General features: G+C 39.7%; 2 protein-coding genes across 2 annotated transcripts in view; one reads left to right on the top strand and one right to left on the bottom strand.

Annotated features, from left to right (window-relative positions):
• METAP1 (methionyl aminopeptidase 1) overlaps window positions 1-11882 on the top strand; it is a 29223-nt gene extending 17341 nt beyond the window's left edge. Inside the window, exons 7-11 of the mRNA XM_074905530.1 lie at window positions 155-293; window positions 3592-3723; window positions 5845-5988; window positions 8326-8391; window positions 8575-11882. Coding sequence (XP_074761631.1) covers window positions 155-293; window positions 3592-3723; window positions 5845-5988; window positions 8326-8391; window positions 8575-8735 — 642 coding nt within the window. The 3' untranslated portion in view covers window positions 8736-11882. The remainder of the gene's footprint in view (window positions 1-154; window positions 294-3591; window positions 3724-5844; window positions 5989-8325; window positions 8392-8574) is intronic.
• Window positions 11883-12033: 151 nt separating this feature from the next.
• Window positions 12034-23077, bottom strand: LOC141960305 (alcohol dehydrogenase class-3). Its single transcript, XM_074905531.1, has 9 exons — window positions 22990-23077; window positions 19619-19720; window positions 18527-18668; window positions 17854-17941; window positions 16849-17068; window positions 16036-16296; window positions 15160-15295; window positions 14117-14255; window positions 12034-12329 (listed from the first exon to the last, which is right to left on the bottom strand). The coding sequence occupies exons 1-9, from the start codon at window positions 22999-23001 to the stop codon at window positions 12305-12307; spliced, it is 1125 nt and encodes a 374-aa protein (XP_074761632.1). The 5' UTR covers window positions 23002-23077; the 3' UTR covers window positions 12034-12304.
• Window positions 23078-23528: the final 451 nt, after the last annotated feature.

The following is a 23528-nucleotide window of genomic DNA, read 5'->3' as shown; positions in this document are numbered from 1 at the left end:
AAAATACCATAATGCCAAAACATTCTTGAAGAATCTTATTTTCAAGAGTTGCTGCATTTCAGCCTATCATTCTTATTGTAAAGCTGTTGTGTAAACGTGTTTTCTTTGTACAAAACTTACTAATATAAAGTGTAAATTGTATTTTCTAAATTAGGCTTGTATTGCAAGGAATTGCTATCCTTCCCCTCTGAATTATTATAATTTCCCTAAGTCGTGTTGTACATCTGTGAATGAAGTGATCTGTCATGGAATTCCTGACAGGAGGCCGTTGCAGGAGGGAGATATTGTTAATGGTAAGTGCTATGAAAACTAACCCTCAACACTTCTACCTTCTATCCGGTTAAACAATGCAGTAAGGTGAGGTTGCATTATCAGGCAACGTGATTGGAATAGCTACTTAAGAGAGGCTTTTGTTCTCATTTACTGATTAACCTCTGCTCTTTACATATTTTAATTAATAACTTTAATAAAATAACTTCAAAACTTTGCATTTTAAAAGCTCTATAATTCTTCTACCCTGGTCTGTGTGTTAATACGGTGCCTGAGTATTCCACTTGTGGGTAGGTTCCAGCCGTTCCAGATGGTATAAATAGCAAATAAAATGTATATTGAATTATTCAGCTGGATTATTTCTGTGTGAATTATTAATTAGATGGCTCTAGATCCTTAAGATTTTGCTATGGACATGAAGAGTATGGTGACTCTAAAGGATCCTAATAATGAGGTATTGTATAGGTGCATATTAAAAAACATATTTTTTTTAGTATCTCACAGCCTAATGATACCAGATGCTTTTTCTTTATTGTACTCAAGGTACTTACACCTTTTTGGGTGGTGAGGGATACTTCTGTAAATTACCTGACTGTTTTTTGTGTTCTCATTCATTTCTTCTTGGTTTGGCAGTAAAATAAATGACTTTTGTTTTGTACAAACATTTGCACCTTTGTTTATTGCATGTATGGGTTTGCTTTTCTCTTATCTGTAAATAAGTACCCAGTGTATCCTAATGTTTGGCCTACCTTTAGAAGCGGGTTGGAATCCTTTTACGTTGTCAAGATATTTGACATATATTAACGTGCAATAACAGCTACTAAGTCTACAGCTCAGTGCTGTGGGTACCAGCCTTTTCAGAAGAAGACTCATGACTGCTGCCTCTTTCTAAGCATACATGCAACCATTTGGCCAAAGCTTCTTTTTTTAATTTCAAAAATGATGCCTTTGCACAGCTCTCTGTTGTTGCCAGCTTTTCTGTCATTGCTGGAGTTCAAACTAAGAAGCCCAGTTAAGCTTACTAGGCTGGCTTCATCTACACAGTGCTTTACCTCTCCGCTATTTGCATGCCAAGGGTGTACCTCAGTGCTAGAAAACACCTTTTATAAGAGGGTTTAGTACTACCTTTGTTCACATCCCTGCCCTGGCTGCCCTTGCCCAAGCTTTGAGTCTTCTGCTTTGTTTTGATGAGGAAGTTTACTCTTTTGTGGCTGAGTAATTCTTGTTACAAAATGGTCCACATTTTGTGGATTTTGAACATGCATTCCCCATGGGCTCAAAAGGCTTCCAAGTCTTGTAGGCTTCCTTTTGTTAAGGTTAAGGGCTCAAAAGCATCTTTAGAAGGAGGAGCAAAATAGGATACAAAGGAGGAGTTAGAAGTACCTTGGAGGGAATGATCCCAGTGAACAATAGAGGGAAGCGCCCATCTTTCTCTTAGAACTTTTTAGCCTGCTGGAACCAAAGGTGGCCGTGTTGGAGTCCGAAACAGGTTTTTAGAATCACAGGAAAACTGTACTGGCAGGTGATGTCTAGTCCAACCCCCTGCTCTAAGCAAGGCATCATAACTTTTTTTAATCGTACTCTTCCCTGGGAGCAGGTTCTTAAACAAAGCTGGTATCTCTGTAAAGAGAGATGTTCTTGCCAAATCTAGCAGCATCAGGAGAAAGTCTTGTAATCACGAGGCCTATAGAAACAGCCTCTTTGTAGCAAGTAGTCTGGACACTGTGCTAAGGAGCTGTGATACACAGTTCACAAGAAACTTACCTGGCTAAGTTACCAGGAGGCTGTTTTCTACAGTCCTGTTGTTATGATACTAGCCATGTACATGGGTCAAAATATTCCAGTAGTCCCTTGCAGTCATGCAGCAAGCATCATGTAACCCTGGACGTGCATGCATCCACCACAGGCAGTATTTTCATGTGGTGTTAATTTTGTTCTTAAATATTTACCGGCAGTACAGATTTACTGTTGACACCAATGTTGTTTTTCCTGTGTTTTCCTATCAAGGTTGTACTGGTCTCTCTAAGTGGTGCATATACCATCTTCCTAAAGTATTATTGCTCAGTACAGTTTCCTTCATGGCTGTTTACCTGTGAGGGGGTCTGTGTGTGGATTTCTTCATGAATAGTGGCTCAATAACTATTCTAGTAGTTTTGGTACTCTAGCAGCTATTAGACCTACCAGACTGACAAAGTCTGTTAAACACAAAAGCACCCATTCTACCACAGGAAGTCAACTCGGTATGCAAATCTAGAATATTTGGCATGTGTTTACTACATAAAATGATTGTATGATGGCAGGGTGTTTAATTTTGTACTCATCTGCTATGAGAGACAGGATACTAGAATAGATGACAGCTATGTCTAAACTGGTAGACCCGTTTCCTGTGTTTTGTAGAAGGACTATTTGCCACAAGCGTCTTGTATGTATGTTCTTAATCCAAAAAAATACATTTTTTTCCGAATGAGTTAAACTAAAAAAGGATGGTTTTTTTCTCATTAAAACTTCTTATGCTGCTATTTTTCAAGAATGAGTTATATCACTTTTAATTTACAACAAATTTTATAGGCAAGGCAAACAAGTTAGAGTTTTGCCACAACAGAATTCTAAACTCCTATGTTCATCTAAATCTTGTTTTTTTTAAGCATGTCCTTCTCATTCATGCTGTTTGTCTGATACTGAACGCTTAAATATTTTCATTTGAAAGAAGAAAGTTTTAAGTCATTTGATGTGTTTTTCTTAGTTGGGAATAGTATTGGAAAGTTGCTGTGTATTTAATGTTCAAGAAATCTTACCTTTTTGGTTGGAAGCGATGGATTTTGGCATTACAATTTTTGCAAAAGTGTGACTTACTCTAAACATGCATAGGAATTACTGAAGTGAAAATATGGGTTAAAACATGATTACATACCTTTTAAAATTTAATTTCCCGCTATTAGTGTTGAAATAAATTTTAATAAAATCTTTTAACCAGGTAAATCACTGTGGACCACAGAGCTTCTCTTTCCTGTTTTATATTTACCTAGAAAACCAATCATAAGCTTGCTGGGTCAGTGTTGCATTGGTGTGGGTTTTTTTCTTTTTTTAATTAAATCAAACCAGTGAAATGCTATCTTATTAATTCTATATAATCTACAGGATAAGCATGAGAGAATCGATTCTGGAAGAACTCCAGATGTAAACTCTTTCAGCAAAGTAATCTTATAACTTCACAATTACAATACTGTATTTTTACATGTGTGTGTTGTCCTTTCACAAATCAAGAGACAAGGAGTGAGAAACGCAGTGCTAATATTACAATATGTCTGCTGTTCTTTGCAGTGGATATTACTGTCTATCGTAATGGCTACCATGGAGATCTGAATGAGACATTTTATGTTGGAGAAGTTGATGAGGGTGCAAGAAGGCTTGTCCAAACAACTTACGAATGCCTAATGCAAGCCATTGATGCAGGTAAACCCTTTGTTAGGGCCTGAAGCATTCCAGTTTTGGTTCTCAAACATGAGTGCTCATATTTGCTACTACCCGGGAGTGACTTCTCTTGTAGAACACAAAAGCATTAGTGTGTGTCACCAGCAGATCACGTATATTATATAATACAGTGGTTCTTCAAGTGGCACAGTTCTGTGGGTGGTGGCTGCAACTTTTATTTGAAATGTGGGTTGACAAGGAAAATGTAATTGGTGCTGAGCTGATCCACATATGATGATACTGACATGGCAACAGCTTTTTTGAACTGTTAGTTGTATGAATAAGACATCCTTGATCTGAGTAGTTTAGAGAACATGAAGAACAAAGTATGTTTTAGAAAACCAAAATATGGCTTCTTACTTTTGTATGGTGTTGCACAGTGAACTGACAGGGTAAAACACTGTTTGAACACTTAAACATATCTCTCTACCCCTGCAAAACCTGATGGTTATTTCATAGAGCTAATTATGAGCTCGATTTTCAGCTGTGGAAGGGTGCTAGAGAAGAAAATCCATATCCTTTATTACCCACAGAACTTTAATTCTGTTGGTTAGATATAACTCAGGACAGCTTCATTGAGACATACAATGAGACAGAAAGGTAACTAGAGAACATCATGTTCATATTCATTCACAGAGGAATATACTAAGTTGTCTTACAGAAAACAAAAAATCTCCCAAGTTCCTGGAAATAATTGTATGGTCTGTATCTTTTATACCCTGAAGCTTCTTAAAATCCCCAGTCAAATTTACTCACTTCATGGCCTCTAAAGAGTGAAATTTAAGGTGCTATATATGAAGGCTTTGAACTTGCATTTAATCAAAAGTAAATGAAAAAAAAAAAAATTGGTTAATAATTTGAAGATAGCTAGCCAAGCTGAAAAGACAAAAATCCATATGAACAATGTGTATTCATTGTGTGATCAAGCACCTATTTATGTGGGATTACTATTCTGAAATGGCCAATTTGTTTTTCAGAGCTAAATCATCAGAATAATGTTTACCTTTGCTCCTGTACTTTATTTTTATAGCAAGTGTTAAATATGTTGCCTCTTATCTTTCATATCCTGGCATTGATGTATAAACTATGACAGAAATTCACCCTTGTTCATTTTAATGACATGTAAATTCTTGGTGTAGCTTTTCTTTACCAACTTTTTAGATGCTGTAACAGCTTTTAATGAGTTTTATACACTCCCTGCTAGTAGGAATTTTGGCAGCAAGTGTCTCAGCTGTTAAAAAGGGTTGTCTCTTCTCAGTTTAAATCATCTTAATTTCTTGGCATTGGACCAGCACAGAACTAACTAGGAAAGTTGTGAATGATCTTGAAATAGCATTTACATTCTTTTTTCTTTTTAGTGGCTCAAAGTTGCTTTTGGTATGCATATTCATTAGCTGATGGATGAGGCCTTGTTGCTTTTATGGTATTACTACTCCCTTGTCCAATGGTCAAAGTGAATTTTTCACATCATTTTAATCTGTTTCAAACTCTAACTTTTAAGGCTTCCTAAAAGGATTGTCAAAAAAGTTAGTCTTGCATATGAACATTCTTATTTGCTGTAACACTGCAACTAAAAATCTCGTCAGAGTAGAAATATCAATTTAGTCTTGTTTGTCACCTTGGTCCTTCATGTAAAATAATGTTTCCTCTTTGTGTGCACTTTTCATATAGTACTAGAGAAATAAGTGTACATTAAAATATAGTTCATAACATTCATTGAAAAGAGCACTGTAACTGGTATAAGAAGTTATCGAGTACCTTGAAAGACTTTTGTTGTCTTTAATTTCAAACTTTGACATCCTTTTATTATATGAGCATTTAGATCCACGAAATTAAGAAAGTAGTGTTCTTACAAAGAAGGAGTTTTCTTATTTCTCTCTCATTTTCTTTCTTATATGAATGAGACTGTTACCTCCCTCTCCCATGTTACTGCACTCAGTTATATACTTGGTGGGTTAAGTGATCACAGGAAGTTGCATACTAGAACAGATGGCCATACAAGCCATGAGTGTTACAGGGATATTAGCCTGAATGGTGTTTGATGGTTAGTTATGTTGAAAGAAAACTCTGTAAATTTCTATCTGTATCTCTTCAATTTTGCAGTAAAACCTGGTGTTCGGTACAGAGAACTGGGAAACATAATTCAGAAACATGCTCAAGCAAATGGATTTTCAGTGGTTCGGAGCTACTGTGGGCATGGAATCCATAAACTTTTCCATACAGCCCCTAATGTGCCACATTATGCCAGTGAGTATTCATTCCCTTTGGGTTGTCTTGTAGACGCAATGAATGCACCCAAGTTATTACTTGTTTATATTCTAATAAAGTGTAGTATGTTGCCTGACAGCCATCAAGTTAGCATTTTTGCACTTGTGAAATAATTTTTTCTAAACTCTAGACCATAGCATGCTTTATGAACCTAAATAAAGGTTCATAAAAAAATTATACTGAGACAATTTGTGCCTACGCTAATACTTAGTGCTAGCTCTCATCTGTACTGGGTTAAGTGTTCGGTGTTTTTGTCTCAGTTTCTGACTAATCTGTTAGGTGTCCTTGTCTGACATGAATGGGCACATTTTATCCTTAGGTCTAAGCAAAAATGTACTGACATTTCCAAATGTAAATAAAAGGGTTTTTTGAATGGTATAGACAGGTGTTGTGTCTGAATCTGGATCCTGTTATATTTCACCTGTCTTCATTTGAGTGTTGTGATCTGATGTTCCAGGAAACTTCTCTATAGTGTGTGGCAGAGGAGGAATGACTCTTCCTGCAGCAGGTTCTCAGTTTTACTTTTGGAAATGGCCATGTCCCCAGGGCAATTTTTGCCAGCAGGGCTAAGAAACAGCACCGACAGGGAGAAGCTCAAGTGTCTGTGGACAACTAAGGACAGAGTAAATACCATGAAGCAGTGAGAAACACCTCAGCTCCAAAGCTCCCCTGATAAGACATTTATTTCCTCATAACTGACAGATGCTTCCATCTTCCCATCTCCTAACTATCAGGTTATAGTTACAGATTATAATCTAGCAATCCCTGATTTTTCATGTTGTCATTTCCCCCAGTTATTTTTCTCAGAGAACAGAGAAAATCTATTAATCACAGGATAGAAGGTTATCAATTCCTGGTATTTACTTTCTGTTATGTAAAATAAAGACAATCTGGATTCTTTGGAGGTGGAGGACATTTTATACTAATTAAAATTCAATCTGAGAAAAAGGAAATTTCTCTTTCCTGACTGTTGGGAACTTTGACTTTTTTTTTTTTTTTTAAATTGAGTCAAAATCTCTGTTCCCGGAAAGGAAGATGCTGGGTTTTTTCTGGCATTTTTAAGTATAGATTCACAGCAAAAGCAAATTGGAAGTACCTGAGGGACTTAAAGACTCTTGGAGGAAAAAAATGAAGGGTGCTGCTTATTTCCATCTTACTATGAAAGGATTTTTAAGAGCAAAAAGCTCATTTAATAAGTCTATAAATTATTTAACAAAATCATAAAGACTACAGGGAATGGACAAAATTTGTTCAGATGCAGAAGACCAGAAACTTCTATGTAAGTGTTGAGAGCAAGAAATACCAGCAGATGATGGAGGTAGAGACAAGATCCTTTAAAAGAAAAATGTTCTGGGTGCTGTTGTGTCAGCTTGATGTTTGAGATTTTTGAAGCACCTAGGTGATGTAGACAATAAATTTACACAATTAGAGTAGGGGGATGGGGATGGGGAATCTGTATGTAAGAATTGATGCAAATTGTCTACAGCAGCAAAGTAGCTTGGAGATAATGGTTCCTGTGCAATACTGGAGTTTGTTCCAGCTCTTACATGCTAGGCTGAGTCAGATCTAAGCTGTACCAGCATTCAAGGTGAAACAGGGCGGAAGAAAAAGGCTAAAGCCTTTCTTCAGTCAAACTAAACTCATGGAGATGCGCTGTGCATCAGTTCATGTGCCTTCACATAAACATAATTGGTGTATGTATCATCAAAAAGTTCCCGTGCTGTTGTCCTGGATGCCTTGAAATTCTCTGCCTTTTTATGTTAGCTAAAGAAATACAGCATTATCACCTTGGCACTACTATGACCACATTACCGAGAGTAATGAGGAGGGCAATATGTATTTCATAAATGGAATCGTGGGATTACTTAACTGCAGTCATATTTTGACAATTTATTGGAGCTAATGGTTCAGTAGAAACAAATTAATATGTTTCAAGCCTTCTCTGAATACTTTGAAGTGCTTATTATTTTCATTGATTTTTTTAAAAATCGTTTTTCATCATAGAAGACTGCAGAAATTCCTGTATTACCTTTGTTCAATTTTTTTATGGAACTGGAGTTGAACTCCAGTTCTTGGAGACAAAGACAGCAATTAATTTTAAGCTCCTTGAGTAAATATGGCAGTGTTGGAGGAGGGGGAGAGGGAAAGAACTAAGGCAAATCTTAACATAGAATTAAAAATGGACAAGCGAAAGGGTCATCTTAGAAGAACTTTTCTGACTTTACAGTATTCCTGCTATATTCTTCTAGGACGAGGATTCATTCATTTACTAAGATGGGATCACTTTTTCTAACTTGAGTGTTTATTTTATTGCAGAAAATAAGGCAGTTGGAGTCATGAAGCCAGGTCATGTATTTACAATTGAACCAATGATCTGTGAAGGTGAGCAATTTAGCAATAGAGTAAAATGATTATTTTCATTTACTGTTAAGTAGTGATGGAATAGGATGCTGGTTCTATTTATATAGTTGATAGATTTTTTTTTTTTTTTTTTAATTTCTCTTTGGGGTACTGATATCTGTTACTTAACAACAGTAAAAAAAAAATCATCATTTATGTTTTTAGGTGGTTGGCAAGATGAAACATGGCCTGATGGCTGGACTGCAGTAACAAGAGATGGAAAGCGATCTGCCCAGTTTGAACACACACTTCTGGTCACCGATACAGGCTGTGAGATCTTGACCCGGCGGCTGGATAGTATTCGTCCCCATTTCATGTCCCAGTGATAGTCTAGACTGAGCAGGTGGATCTGAACAATACATATGTATATTTTTTTTTGTCTCTGTACTATGCATTTTTTTAAGAGTACAGAATAGAGAGATGTCATCATTTACTTTGTTCTCAGTGATTGTAGATAAGAGGAGTATCTTGAAGAACCTGACCCAATGTCTGGAAAAGCAGAGAAGAATTTAAAGAATTTCCTACTTTCCTCCTACCTACAACACTCATGCTATATTTTTCTTTTTTCTTCAATTATCTCTTTAGCACTTTTCTTCCAATTAGACCCACAATTGCTTCTGTTGCTGACATATTAGCTAGAAAAGTGTGGGCAACCTTTCCCACTGGGACTTGATATTTTGGAATCCAGGTTTTTTTCACCTCAGTGTGCTCCGTTGCTCTTGGTATGTGAGTGGCACCTGAGATTTTAAGCATTTCTAGTTCCAAAGACTTGCTCCTGCTTCTGCAGATACTGTTCTAATGGGCTGGGCCTTGTTTGTTTATCAGTTGAGAAGGGGGCAGAATGGAGAAAGACATGCATGTTGCCAAGAATAGGCTACCCTTACCTTTCATTCTGTCTCCATCTCTGGTGATGGCCTCTGTGGGGATTGTGACTGTAGGTGACACACTGTGTTAATGGCAGGACTTGTTAATCTTGCTGGAGATTTGATAGTATGGGCTTCCTACAAGGAAAACTAATAAATTCTGTCTTATATGCAGCTCCTTGAAATAAGCTGCTTTTCAGCAAAGCAGTACTTGCAAGCAGCCTCCTGCTCCAAAAGCTCGGTGAAGACTTGCTTAGGTAAAGGAATGATACAAGAACCAAAAAGATCCCATGATTGATGTGATCTCTGCTTGTGCTATCTGTGGGGCATTTTTTAAACGTACATCCACAGTAGCTGTGGGGGATTGGATTTGCAAAGACGTACAGTGAAATGAGTATGTATCTCAAAACAAGTCTGAGTGTGAGAAAATGAAACACCTTCAATGCTGTATTCATTTTCTTTTGGTAATTTTGAAACAGGTCATTTTTTCCCCCCACAGTTAAGTGAGTTTCATGCTTTTGGAAAGCCTGCAGCTATAAAAACTGATCTTTTTTCCTCAACCCGAGCATGGAGGGGGAAATGTTAGTATAATATACCCTTTTATTTTTTTGTTGATGGGTCACAATGAGCTGGAAACTCATGTAAAAGAGTGTGGATTGATAAGCCTCTCTTCTGTCTACCCTTTCTTTTCCTGTGCCCACTTCCTTTCCATCATCTTTGGTGTCTGTTGAGGGAATTTATTTTTCCCTCTGAATTGTAATGAGAAATTTTTCAGACCCCCTTGCAAACTTAGTCTTACACCACAGTAATGCAAGTAGTAGTTAAACCAATGCAGACATTGAATCATACAATCACAGGCATAAAATACACCTTTTACAAGGTGTCTGGTGAATTTGTTGCCACATTAGACCCAAGCATATGAGGTACTGCATACCCTTGGCTCCCCTTGGCACTGCAGAATTAAGGTGGGGGGAAGGGGTTAGTGCTTCACAGAACTGGACTTGTGTAATACCAAATACCCAATTTGCCAGAAAATGTCTTCTCTGCCCTGAGTGCCTCAGACCTCTGTTGCTCTAAGAGTATCATTGCAATGTTTTTCATTACTTTTATTATTATTTTTAATTATGCAGTAAAGTGACCTGAAATGATGCATACAGAGCGCGCGCGTGTGTGTGTGTATGCGTGCGTGCATGTATAGATTTTAACAAAACAGACTGTAGTACTTGAGTGGAATTACCTGTGCTGAATGAGATGTAATGTATTGAGGAGATGACTGTCCTGGAGGTTTGCCCACCATATCATTCACTTGAATGGTTACAATGGTCTTGCCTTTATATATGTGTGTGTGTGTGATGGGGCAGGGCGGGCTTCATTTTTGGTCTATAAAATAAAAGTTGCAGCTGCTTTTAACAGAAATAACTTTTTTTTGGAGGGGGGGCATGATCCCAAACCAGACATAGCATTCTCAAGTATATCCAGGTTTGTTTGCACTAGTGCAAGCCCTAGTGGTAAATGCATGCAAACAGTTAAAAATCACCCTTAAACCTTCACATGTGCTACTTAAATCTCTCTGTTGTTGCACCAATACAACCAAATTTAACACTGCATGTTTTTAACATATGAAATCTATGATGCTATGCACTGCTGCCTATACATTTGAAATCACAGCACCATTTATACTGTTCATATTACTGCAGGTTTTTTTAATCAAGTGGAAGGCTTAGCCAGCATCTATACTAGTTCTTTCAACATGAGATGGCACATCAGACTGGAGAACAAAACTTGTTAATAAAAATATTGTGAAAAGCAATTTTTCACCTATCTAGCTGTAACTTTAAACATGACATGTTAGACTTTGGCTGGTTGGATTTTTGATTCTTACAGAAGTTGCTATCCACTTAAAACCAAAAACAATCACCAAAAGCACCCTCTCTTAATTCACTGAAAAGCACTGACTACTTAAGTAAATATCTTTTCTTTAACTGGGTAGCCTTTCTACTTCTGCTTTAGTTTGTTTTCTACTGTTCCTCTTTTTTTCTGAACCCGTGTTGTTTCAATTCAAAGAAATTTTATGCGCTTCAACTATAGTTAAGACAAAAACCTCCAACTCCAAAATTAAGACTTAAGCTCCCCCCCCCCCCCCAACAAACACAACATTGAAGCCTTTATCACACAATGCTCTTTAGTTGTGTTACCCTGCACCTCTCAAGACCAGACTGTTGCTCTGTACATTCTGTAACATTCCCTATTTCAGGGGCCTGATCCTGTTTCTGACTAACTGGAGGTAACAACCCCACATACTGTTTTTTGCAATGCTGGCTGCAAAGGCTGCTTCAGCTGCCAGTAAGTTGAACTACCGAAGTCTTGGAGGACACCACTGGGGCAAGTGACTAGTCTGTGCTATTATCTTTACAGCAGGCCTGCCTACAGCTACTGTAATGAACCAAATAGGAAATAAGGCAGAACAGGGACTTCCCAAATAAACACTGGTACACCTGAACACTTAGGTCATACATCCAACCAAACTCTGCTCTACAGTTGGCTTCAAGGTAGAGCTGGATGGTACATCCTTTGTAGTCTTAGAATAGCCTCAGAAGCTTGACAGCAGTTGGAGTTCTTGCCGCTCTGTCAGTACAGTTACAGCACCTCAATGCTGCTTGTTTCTTCTCTGTCATGTACACACATACTGTAAAAATCACTAGAGGAAAACAGTAAGACACAGCAATCATAGTCACAATCTTAAAGCTCAATAATTCCAACACAGGGTTTAGAAATGATCTTTTATTAAGTAGATTGAGTTAGGCACTACTGAATTTGAAGAATAAGTACAGAAATAAGTTCCACAACCAGTACTAACACTATTCAGTGATTACCAATTGTTTTGTTATTTAATATTCAGAATGCTCACTCTAAAATACATCATCTTCCTAGTCCCAGGGAGTCTTCGTTTGCTTGAACTACCCTCTATCAAGTTCAGTTATAAAAAGGACAGTTACCATGTTGCTGGCCAACTGGAAGTTCCACATTTGGCTCTAAAGCTTTAGGACAGTTCGAATGCTTGAAAAGAAGAAGGAAAAAAAGTTACCAATAAGTATTTTCTCCCATTCTCTCCCCTCCTTTTCATTGCTGACATACTTTAACTTCTCTTTTTTGTAAGAACGAAGTTATGCTTATGCCTATAATTTATTAAAATTGCTGGTAAAAATGGGTTAATAATGCTTGTTATCTTTGGGTTTTTTTAGTCTCTCCCCCAATAAGATATACTCAAAATGGAAGCTTTTTCAAACTCCATGTGTCAAGTTTTCAGTAGTTACCCAAGAATATTGATCAGGAACATTAATATTTCCATACATTCCCTCTTTTGGCTGCTTAGAGAAATTTTAAGTAAGTTTCATATGACATGCTCATTGAGGAATAAGACATTGAAATGATACATAAGTTTGTAACTGGGAAAGGGGATCAACTGTTGGATGAAATTTGCACAGATGCAGTGTTTCCAATTGTAAAAAGTATAAATGCAGTTAACTGACTTGTCCAAAATAGGAATACATATGAGATAAAGCAGATAACGTTACTACTTTTGACAAAGTTATATACAATGCATCACTATGGATTGAGATCAAATAGAAAGATTATGCTGGTTTCTTGAGGTAATGCTGGTAACTATCCACCTGCAGATGAACCTAAATATGGATAAACAGTTGCCTGCATTAGTGCAAATATGCAGGAAAATATTTTCTTTTTTACTAGACCATGTCTCTAATTTTCCCCTTTGTCCACCTGCTGATTCTTCCCTTCATTCAAAACATGTTCTTCAAAAGTTGTGACCTAGTCTGCTAAATCAGCTGCTTGCTATTCTTAGAGGCACTGGTAGCTACCTCATTAAGAGTGCTGAATTTCCAACAAATTACAGAACATCTCATTAAAACTCTCATTTAAAAGAGGCCTGCTCTTGAAATGACACAGCAGGACAAGCTTTGACATACCTCAGGCTAAAACTGTCTAATCCTTTCCACTTTTCTGTGTTAGATTTTAACCTGCAGATACAAGTTCTGCCACAGTGTCCCCATTTTCCCTCAAGCACATCCATGCCCGTATTTGTACGAGATTTTACAAGGATCACCCAATATATCCTCTGATAGAAATACCTGACTTTGCACTGCTTTTGCAGGTTGATCACTACTTGTAAAATATACTGCTATAAGGGCAGCAAGGCCCATCACACATCCAGCAGGTCTTTTAGCAGCAAGTAGGGTCACTTCAATATGCACTGGACCTCACTAGAGGTTTAATCAGTTATGGCCTAAATCTGCAGTATGAACAATTCAAACTGCCATTTATCTTAATAGAAGCAGAAACTGCTGTATGTTAAGAAGTACAAACCTCTCATAAGTGTTCTACCCCAGTTCAAACCAGAGGAAAAAAAAACATAGCATATTAAAAGATCATTTCAAGTAAGTGATTGTGCTGGTAATCTATCCTAAATAGTTTGAAAACATACTGAAGTCTACTATTGAATTCAAATAGACTAATAGCTTAATGACATGTAAAAATGTATTAATGTGAACCCCACTTTAGTCACTCTACGTTTCTTTTTCTGAGGAAGAATGTTTTTACATACTTGTGTATTTCCCTTATACATTGTTGCTTGCTTTTTACTCTACCTGTGTTTTGGCCCATGCCTAGAAGCTCAGAGAAAGTGTGTTTATCTCAGAATGAATGTGTATGGTATACGTGAGCCTTTATCCTCCCTGTTTAAAACATGACAGTGGGCAGGGAATCTGTGTTTTGACAGTGTCTCATCAAGAAATGTCTTCTGCACCTTTCACTATTATGAACATTACCTCTTTCCTGTATGCATCAGCTCAAAAGCCTCATTAATTTTGTCAAAAGGCAGGGTGTGAGTCACAAATTCGTCAACCTTGATCTTTTTGGACATGTAGTCAGTCACCAGTTTTGGTACATTGTCTACGCTCTTCCAGCCTGAACGACAGAAAGCATGCATTTATTTTGACCCTTTCCACCCACCTCGGAAAACAGAAAAAGAAAAAATACAACCCTGACATAGGCACTTGTGTGATAAACATGAAAAAGAACTGAGATCAGTGACATGTTTGACCCTCCTGCTCTAGGCAGGCACTGAGTAAGGAATGCAAGAGAACAGCTAGGTCTGGCAAGAGCACACATTACCAAACACGTAAGTGCACTAACCCTTCACTAGGTATTTCAGCATTCAGCATAACAGCAGTGCTCACCTAGGAAAGCACGCATGAGGCATCTCTATCAGACCCATTATGTAACTTTATAACCCAACTAAGTTTTGTATTGGAAAAAAGACCAGTGTAATAATAAGATCAAGTCTGTATACTTCCATGAACTTTAGCAATTACTGAATCCCCAAGTTATCAGCAGTTGTAAAAGCCTCAATGTGGTTTTGGTTTGACAGCAGAAAATGTGTATCAAGCACTTGTTGCTTTTTATTTTAAAGCTCTTCATAGCACATTCCCATGTTAGCCCCACAATTTGCTTAGTGATTAAGCAACACAAACATGTTTATGTGGGTCTCATCTCCCCAAAGACTAGATTCTTTCACTGGACCAAACTGAATGAAACCTTCACTTGGTGATAAAGAAATCCCTCTATACCATTCATTTAGAACTGAATAGCATATGGTTGTATTATCTCTTGCAAGTATGTGAGATATCATACCAATGTGTTTATTTTTAGCCTGTCTGTAGAAATTTCAGATTTTAAGTCTTTAAAGTCAACGCAGCATTTATAAATAGCCTGTCAGTAGTACATTTCTTGCACAAGCAAAAGCAAGGCAGTATGTTCTTCCCAGCATTAATGCTTAGTAAATTATTTTTATCCCCATACTGAGAGTTACCTCCAAACGCAGTCCCTTTCCATGTCCGCCCAGTTACTAGCTGGAATGGTCGTGTGGAGATCTCCTGACCAGCAGCAGCTACTCCGACTATCACACTGACTCCCCAGCCTTTGTGGCAGGCTTCCAAGGCAGCCCTCTTCACAGATGGATAGGACAAAGCAGAGCGTTTATTGCTAATGTTCATGCTGCCTAGACTGGCACAGGTTGTGCTTCCTTTCCCCCAGTTAATTTATCACTTAAATTAGTATTTAAGGAACAATAAACACACTGAAAATTACATTAAATTTTCGACTGGTTCAGACTCCTTATACTGTTCAAGATTCACTTTGTTCTTTTTATATCCCATCTGGCTTCCAGAGAAGTCACTCTGAACTCCCACTAGGGGTTGGGATAAACTGTAATCAGAGACAATGTAGACCATCTTACTGACAGTTAGGAATGCTGTTAAAATTCCTGAAAACCTAGCCTTACATTCAGTAATACTTCCGTGTTTCCAAAGATTAACTTCATTATTTGAGGAATTAGGGAAATTCTGAGATTTTACTGTTCATTGCACAATATATTTTATATGGGTTTTGTTAATGTTTCAACCGTCAAGACATGAAAACTCAGGATTTCAAAGAACTCCCATTAAGGAAAAAAGCTTGTAAATCCCAAGTGCCATTTTCGACCTAAGTAGTAGCATCCTCTTTCATTACATAATTGGGACTGGATGTAAATTAGCATTTTCAGTCATAGCAGTTATCATTTCTGTTTAGAAAATAAATACACTATGTTTTCTGTAACAAGGCAGCTCATTTGGCCATTTAGCTGAACGACTAAGTAGCAGCTAGCTATCCCCCTCCCTCTATGTACTACTGTTGCGCGCACACTCACCATGACTCCAACATTACCAATGCACTCAAATGAGTAGTCTACACCACCATCAGTCATCTCCACCAGCACCTCCTGTATGGGCTTCTTGAAGTCTTGAGGGCTCATGCACTCCGTAGCTCCAAACTCTTTGGCTTTGGCATACTTATCCTTGTTGAGGTCGATGCCAATGATCCGGGATGCTCCTGCTATTTTACAACCCATAATAACTGCCAGCCCAACTCCTCCTAAACCAAAGACAGCACACGTAGAGCCAGGTTCCACCTAGAAATAAGAAGAGAGCCATGAGCAACACAGAGAAAATACATCCTTCCATGCGAGTGGGAAATACAGATTAAGTCATCTGTAATGAAGGAAATGTGGAAGCAAATATATATGGCTATGAGACACTATCACTTAGATAAGGGAAACTATAGAGAAATTTAATCCAAAAGCTCCTTGGGTACTAAGCTTTTTCAAAGACTTTACTCCCATAAACTGTCCTAAACTCATGCCCACTCACTTATCAGCTCTGTCTCACCCTGAGTTTCAAACTAACTAAAGATTAATTGGAAAAGTAATTTTTATATAGCTAGTATCAAAAGGGATGCAGAATCTTCTACCTGGATTTCCTCTAAAGGGCATCAGGTTCTTCAAACCTGATCTGGTCTTTACAGAGAAGTTAGAAATTCTTAGCTAAACTTCATCAGTTGAAAAGAAAGAAGAAACAGAAATTTGGTCATCGTATTTACAGTCCTAATTTAGTCCCTAAGCTATCTCTGTACTTTGGCTCAGATACAGTTACAGAGAAAAGCCAGAGGCAACCACAGCCTTTACCTTAGCAGTGTTAACAGCAGCCCCATAGCCAGTAGAGATGCCACAACCCAGCAGGCACACTTTATCAAGAGGTGCTGCAGCATCTATCTTGGCTACAGAGATATCAGCCACCACAGTATACTCGGAGAAGGTGCTAGTCCCCATGAAGTGGTAAATCTGCTTTCCTTTGCAGGTGAATCTGCTGGTACCATCAGGCATGAGTCCTTTCCCTTGAGTAATTCTTAAGGCAAAGGCAGGAAAGTTCAGTCAGTCTTAAGCAGTAAATAGTCCCACCAGACAGTATTTGTTAAGTAGCACAGAGATGCAGTTGCACATTTGCTCTGTTATTTTTCAATCATTCCAATAAACCCAAGAGTTCACAGAAATGAGATGCTAAACTCCTAAAACATCATGCTGTTAATTCTTCCATGGAAGCACTTAAAAATAAAAGTTTATCAACACGTTGACCTTGTTAGCAACCAATGCTAACTGCTTGGGCCATGGTACCACACCCCTGTCTTCACCTCCTTCCATTAACTTGCCTTGAATAGCACCTGTCAATTATGTCCCTGGGCTTTTTGTTTGGGTGTGGGAGACTTTTTTCAGAACAGGAGCTGGAAATTTAGCTGGGAAGCAGTAGTTAAGGAAAAAAAAGCTTTCTGTATAATTCTGTACCACTTGACAGCTTTGGTGTTCACTCCCAAGAGCTAAATTCCATGCAGATTAAATACGGAGTCAGAGCATTTATGTTTTCAAAGCTGTGGACACAAGCTAGCAGTTTACACTTTCACATACATGAAAACAGAGAAACATAATCTCTTTCAGGGAAAAAAAAAAAAAGAAATTTTAAGGAAGAATGGAAAGTAATGCATAACTGACTCCCTAAAACACACACTTTCTAGGTCGTTAAATGATACATAAAGAAGTATAGTCTTCAAAGATAATTCCTGTCAATTACTTTTAATAACTAGAACAGGTATACATTGAACAAATACTATACTGTGTCAAAATAAATAGCATACAGACCTTATCTTCTGGCACAGATTTGTTTTAGGATTCTTACAGAACTTGCACTCTCCACACTGGGGGATGTATAGAGGGATAACAGTGTCCCCTAAGAAAAAATATTCTGTGGCTAGTTATCAAGTCAAGCAATCCAGGAAAAAAAAATGCAGTTATTCAATTTTCATGGCTTTTATGTAAGCTTGTGTTCACTTAAAACCTTCTTTGGGTATTAAAAACCATTGACGATACAGAGTAGCATTGTTTATACAGTGCTAGAGAAACCACTTTTCTCTCTCTGATCAGAAGTTCATAATTTCAGAACAAATAGGAATATTACTGTAAAACAAAACAACCCCAAATCAACAGTGAACATCATGATCAAACATTTTTAAGCCCTTTAATTAAACCAACAGGTAACAACTATCATTTGAAAAAAAAACCCCAAACATTCCTCTAACTATATTGATCCAATTTCAAGTAAGGAATTGGTATGCTGGGCTCTTTCAAGCATTAAACCAAGAGCACATTGAAGAGATTAGTGTTGTATCTCACAAACAAGAGAAATCTACACAGGCTTACACCCCAGAATAAGACATTAACTCCTACGATATAGCATTTCAGTGGCCCAATTTCACAGCTGACCTTGTACTAAAATAACCCTTTTAAGGAAGGCAGAAAACTTGTATTTTCTTACCCGGCTTTACTTTTGTTACTCCTTCCCCAACACTTTCTACAATTCCTGCTCCTTCGTGACCCAAGATCACAGGAAAACATCCTTCAGGATCAGCACCGCTCAGAGTATAGGCATCAGTGTGACAGACAGCAGTGGCAACTATCTGTGAAGAAATATATAATCTGAGGCACCTTGAAGAACAGAATAGTAGCACAGATGTAAATATTTCCCTTTGGTCAGAAATTCAGAACAATTGCCAGGACAAATTTGCCAATCCTGGCAGTGTTTGTGATATAGCCAACATACTTTCAACTCCTGCCAAGGCACAGTAGTGCCAAGGCAAGGCACTTTTTCTTTGAGAAAAATCATGACAGTACATCTTTTCTCATTTCCATCAACTAAATTCCGACATTGAAACAGGCAGAAGATGACATCTGGTTTCCTAAAGCAAGAAATCAGTACTCCAAGTCATCTCAAAGTATGCTGGCATCTCAGATTTGAAATGAAAGTTATTCTTTCAAAGGTAAAATGACCAGAGAGACCACACAGAACTCCCAGTACTGCATAAATCCAGTTTAAGTCTTAAACACCACACAGAAACTCTTTCTACAGAGACAGATTTCACCTTAATGTATACTTTTTGGCAGATAGGGGCTACTAGAAAGTCCTGATCAAATCAGAAACTTAAGTATGGGGAATCCAAGAGATCAATCACAGTGCAGCAGCTGGTAGCTTATAGCCTGACTGAAGTAAAATCCAGCGTGTTACACAGCTGCAACAGGTCACAAACTGCTGCCCTTCAAACAAGATCAAATGTGTTCCTAGCTCAGATGTTTTGTGGGAGCTTAGTCTCTAACAACTGGAATCGATTCCCAAGACCAGCCATGATCTTTACACCAGACTGTGAAGTGAGTAAGAGCAGTAGAAATTAAGAATGGTTTTTCATAAACAGAAGATGTAGACACCATAATTTTCTTCTTTGTAAAGCCAGCTGAGATACCAATGAACTAATGCTGTCCATTCAGTATTTATTCTGTTAGTAAACAAACAGTCCAGCTTTAATGGTTAGTCTTCCAAAATACAATGCATATAGCTAACAATTTGTTTAATTACCTTGATACGAACTTCATGAGCTTTTGGTGGAGCAACCTCCACCTCCTCAAGAGAGAGAGGTTTACCTGCCTCCCAGGCAACAGCAGCCTTGCATTTAATAACCTAAAAGACAACAGTAACAAAAAAAGAGGAATCTGTTGTATGGTTCATTTAAAGTAATTCTTGTTCAGCCAAGTGAGAAAATGAGAGAAAAACTATTGGCTTTTGGAAAGAATCCCAGATCTGAAATTCATAATTTCAACACAAAGCTTTAATTGCCCTACATTTGCTTCCAGGAAGCTAAATAATAATGAGTAAGCCAGGATCTGAAATTTGGATGTCACTCTCTTATTGAGCAAAAAATATAATAAACCCAGGAGCGCTTAGGAGATACTCAAATACTGCAGTGAACTGAGCAACAGGAATGGAAAGACTGCATAATAAAAGTGGTCGTTTAAAATAAGAGACTTGCATTCCTCTGAGATATGTTCCTTGAGCACAGAGTGCTCCAAGTTAAAAAAATTCAGAAAGCAAACTGGAGGTCACATAATAGTCTGAGACTCACATCAAGAGTGAATTTCTTGCTCCTTTATCAGGATGGCTTCTGAATACAACTTTGACAAGGAGATGCACGTGCATGCAGCTGACATGCAAAGCCCTCCATTGATGCATAGGGACCAGAGATTTTGATATAAGGTTACTGTCAGCAAGTTTTTGTGCACTAACACTGCTGCAGACCCTGCGTGGATTAATGTTAACAAGTCTTCATTCACTGCTCTCAGCACCGTGACAAATACTGTTCTGCAAACACACCTATACATCCCAGGAAGCTTTTGGAGTCAAATGGTTGGAGCCTGGATGGAAGAGCAGGATCTGTGGATCTGTAAACTAAATCTTATCAACAGGCACATACACGCAACTGACTGAGGAAATAGGCAGGCATTACAACCACGCAATCCAGAACAGCTTCAGGTGTTGCAAGGGCAAGCATCTGGAGTGCCCTCAGATATCCGTTTTACAAACCATGACACCGGGTCTGTCCTTCAGGATAAAAGAGGCAGTAAATAACCTGAATTTTGCTTTCTGACAGAGACAACATCTTTCAGCAAATGTGGTATGCAATAGCTTCCTCCAGGACACACAGACAAGTTGTGAAATCAAATTCAATACCTTATCTACATAAAACCTGACAAGGAATGCTGTCACAGAGTAGACTGCTTTGGAACAGATCCCTTTCCAATCCACTCCAGAATATCGTCCATGTATTTTGGAATAATTCAGTTACGCCGGGCGACTTACACTGATTTTCTTCCATGCAAACAAAGTCTAAGCCATTGCTTTGACAGTTGGAAATATGAAGCATTTCATCGCATACACTATAAATGGATATTAAAAAAATTACATTTTGGGCATTCATACGAGCCCTGTTGCTCTTGTGGAATCACTGAAAGGGGATTAATGCAAATTCCAACACCAGACAGTGCCTTCTAAAATTTCACTGCCTGGAAGAAATAACAGGACCAAGACCACTTGTTGACCTTGACAGGTCTGATTCATCACCTGCACGTACAGGAGAAAATAATGGGTAGTTTATGACTTTCTTTAGTGTACAATACACAGTATTGGACTTTGCCAGAACCAGTTAACACCCTCGCTGTACCTGTAATAGCAAACATTTATCTTGGTGCAAGCTTGCTAAAATAAATACTGCCAACCCTAAAAGGCCTGAAGCTTTATAACTGAGAACAAGTACCCATTCAGGTACCCAATCCTACAGCCAGCAAGGGCCTAGATTGGACAGAAACACCCTTAACTGTGAATTCCCCTTGCCCTGCTTTTTATTACCTGGGTAAATATTATAAAAATGGACCAAATATAACATAGTAAGTAACTGTGAAGTCACAGTATGATCATTGAGTCATAATATCTCCAAACGTACCAAAGATATTGCCAGAAAATCTAAATTCAAGGCACAAAGTGCAAGAGGAACCATCATTTGGTAAATCATTTACGGGTTTTCAATCCATCCCTGATCCTCCTCTCATAGTCACTTGTTCTCACACAGGAGACTGCACATTACTGATACTTGTATTTCCACAAACTTCATTAAGCACAGGATTAAAAAGGGGAGAAAAGAAAAATCTTATGGGATAAACTCCGATTTTCATAAAACCAACATTACACATCTGGAAGCATATTTTGAAATAATAACTTCTGATTCAGAAACTTTTGAAGAAGCTGGCTTTTGAAACTGCAGTCAGCTCATACAACCATAAAGGCCCCTGGACTATTCAGACGACATCAGAAGAGCCCAATTTTCTGACCTTCTGATATTCAAAGCTTTCTGCTGTTGCTTTGCTGAAAATCTTGAAGCCAACAACTGGAAAAAAACCCCCACGAATTCCACCAGTTCTTCATTTTCTCTGTTAATATATTAGCACAGGAACACAACTGTCGAGCTGACTCCGTGTGTAGCTACAAACAACTATCTCACTCAGACAAAACGGAGCTCTCGGCAGTGACAGAAGCTGCCCTATCTGCCCTGAAACTGCTGTTGGCCCGGACCAGCCTTCAGCACCCAGACAAGTGAGACCACCCAGCCTGCTCAGACCCAGGGTGCTGAACACCGAAGACAATGCAGTAAACTTGCCAGACAGCGATTTTAAGAGCAAGCGGGGTCTAGCTGTATTGAAAATGGACGGGCATCATTGCTGGAGAGCAGCCTCAAGGACCGCTCCCGCTACAAAGTGGCATCTTCCCAAACACCTACCCATTCTTTCTTCTCCCGCTCAACAGCCAGAGGAGGAAAACACACGGGGTGAACCGTGGCTGACTATTTCCCCCAACCCACCCATGTCAGCTGGCTCCTTGCTCCCTGTGGCGACTGAATGCGCACTGAGGAGCCAACACCTTCCCAGCAAACCGTTTTCCCCTTCCTCCAAGCTTATTAAGTCACATCTGCCCAAAGCCCACGGGAAACCACGCAAGCTCAAGGTCTTCAGCTTGTTCTTCCATCACCGCGAGTGACCCATGGTCTAAGCACGCAAGCGGAACCCTCAAGCCCAGAAAAGCGCACGGGGTCTGATTATAACGCACGGTAGGGTCCAAGGCGTGCATTTTTGTTCCCAATCCTGCCAGTACTTGCAGCAGGCGCCTCCCACGCGTGGCTAACGGCCCCGATTGCTGCCGCACGCCTTACGCGCGTAGCGGGGGAGCAAGGAGACACCAGGCCGAGCCCTGCGCCGCGCGCGGGCACGGCAGCGTTCGGGCGGGAGAAAACGAACCAGCAAGGCCCGGGACGGCCCCCCCGGCTGCGGGCGACGGCCCCCGCACCCCCCGGCTGCGGGCAGCGCCCCCCGCACCCCCCGCGCAACGCCGGCGCGCCGCCTCACCCCGCTCGCCATCGCGCGCGGCCACCGCTGCCCACCGGAAGGGGCCGGGAGCCCCGCCCCCCGCGCCTCCCGCCGCCGCGCGCGCAGCGCCCCCTGCCCCCGTAGCCGCTGCGGGGCGGGGCCGGGCTGGGGCGCGCGTGAGGGGGGCGGGCGCCTTCCCTCCGTCTCGCGCCGGCGGGGTGGCAGGGCCGGCGGGCCCGCAGCGGGTACGAGCCCCTCGCAGCGCTCTTCTTCCTGCAAGCCCCGGCGTGGGGTTTGCTGCCTTTACGTGGCTGATTCCTCACGCTGTCCGCCGTGTTGCGTTGCGGCGTGGCCGGTTTTGTGGCGCCTGAGGGCTGCAGCAACGTGTTACAACGCAATTCCCCCAGTGCGGCTGGCAGATCTGCGTTATTCTGCCTGGGGGCGAACAGACCCGTTGTCCGGGCTAATGGGTCTAGTCCCCTGTTCCTGCCGACCAGGGCTGCGGCCCCCTTCCCCAGTCATGGGGTGTATCGCACCTGAACCTATACTGGGCTGGCTAAACCCTAGTGCGGAGTGTT

The sequence above is a fragment of the Athene noctua genome, chromosome 4 (genome assembly GCF_965140245.1).
Source record: "Athene noctua chromosome 4, bAthNoc1.hap1.1, whole genome shotgun sequence".
NCBI lineage: Eukaryota > Metazoa > Chordata > Aves > Strigiformes > Strigidae > Athene > Athene noctua.
Note: the sequence above shows the minus strand (reverse complement) of the source record. Positions and strands in the feature narration are given on the sequence as shown.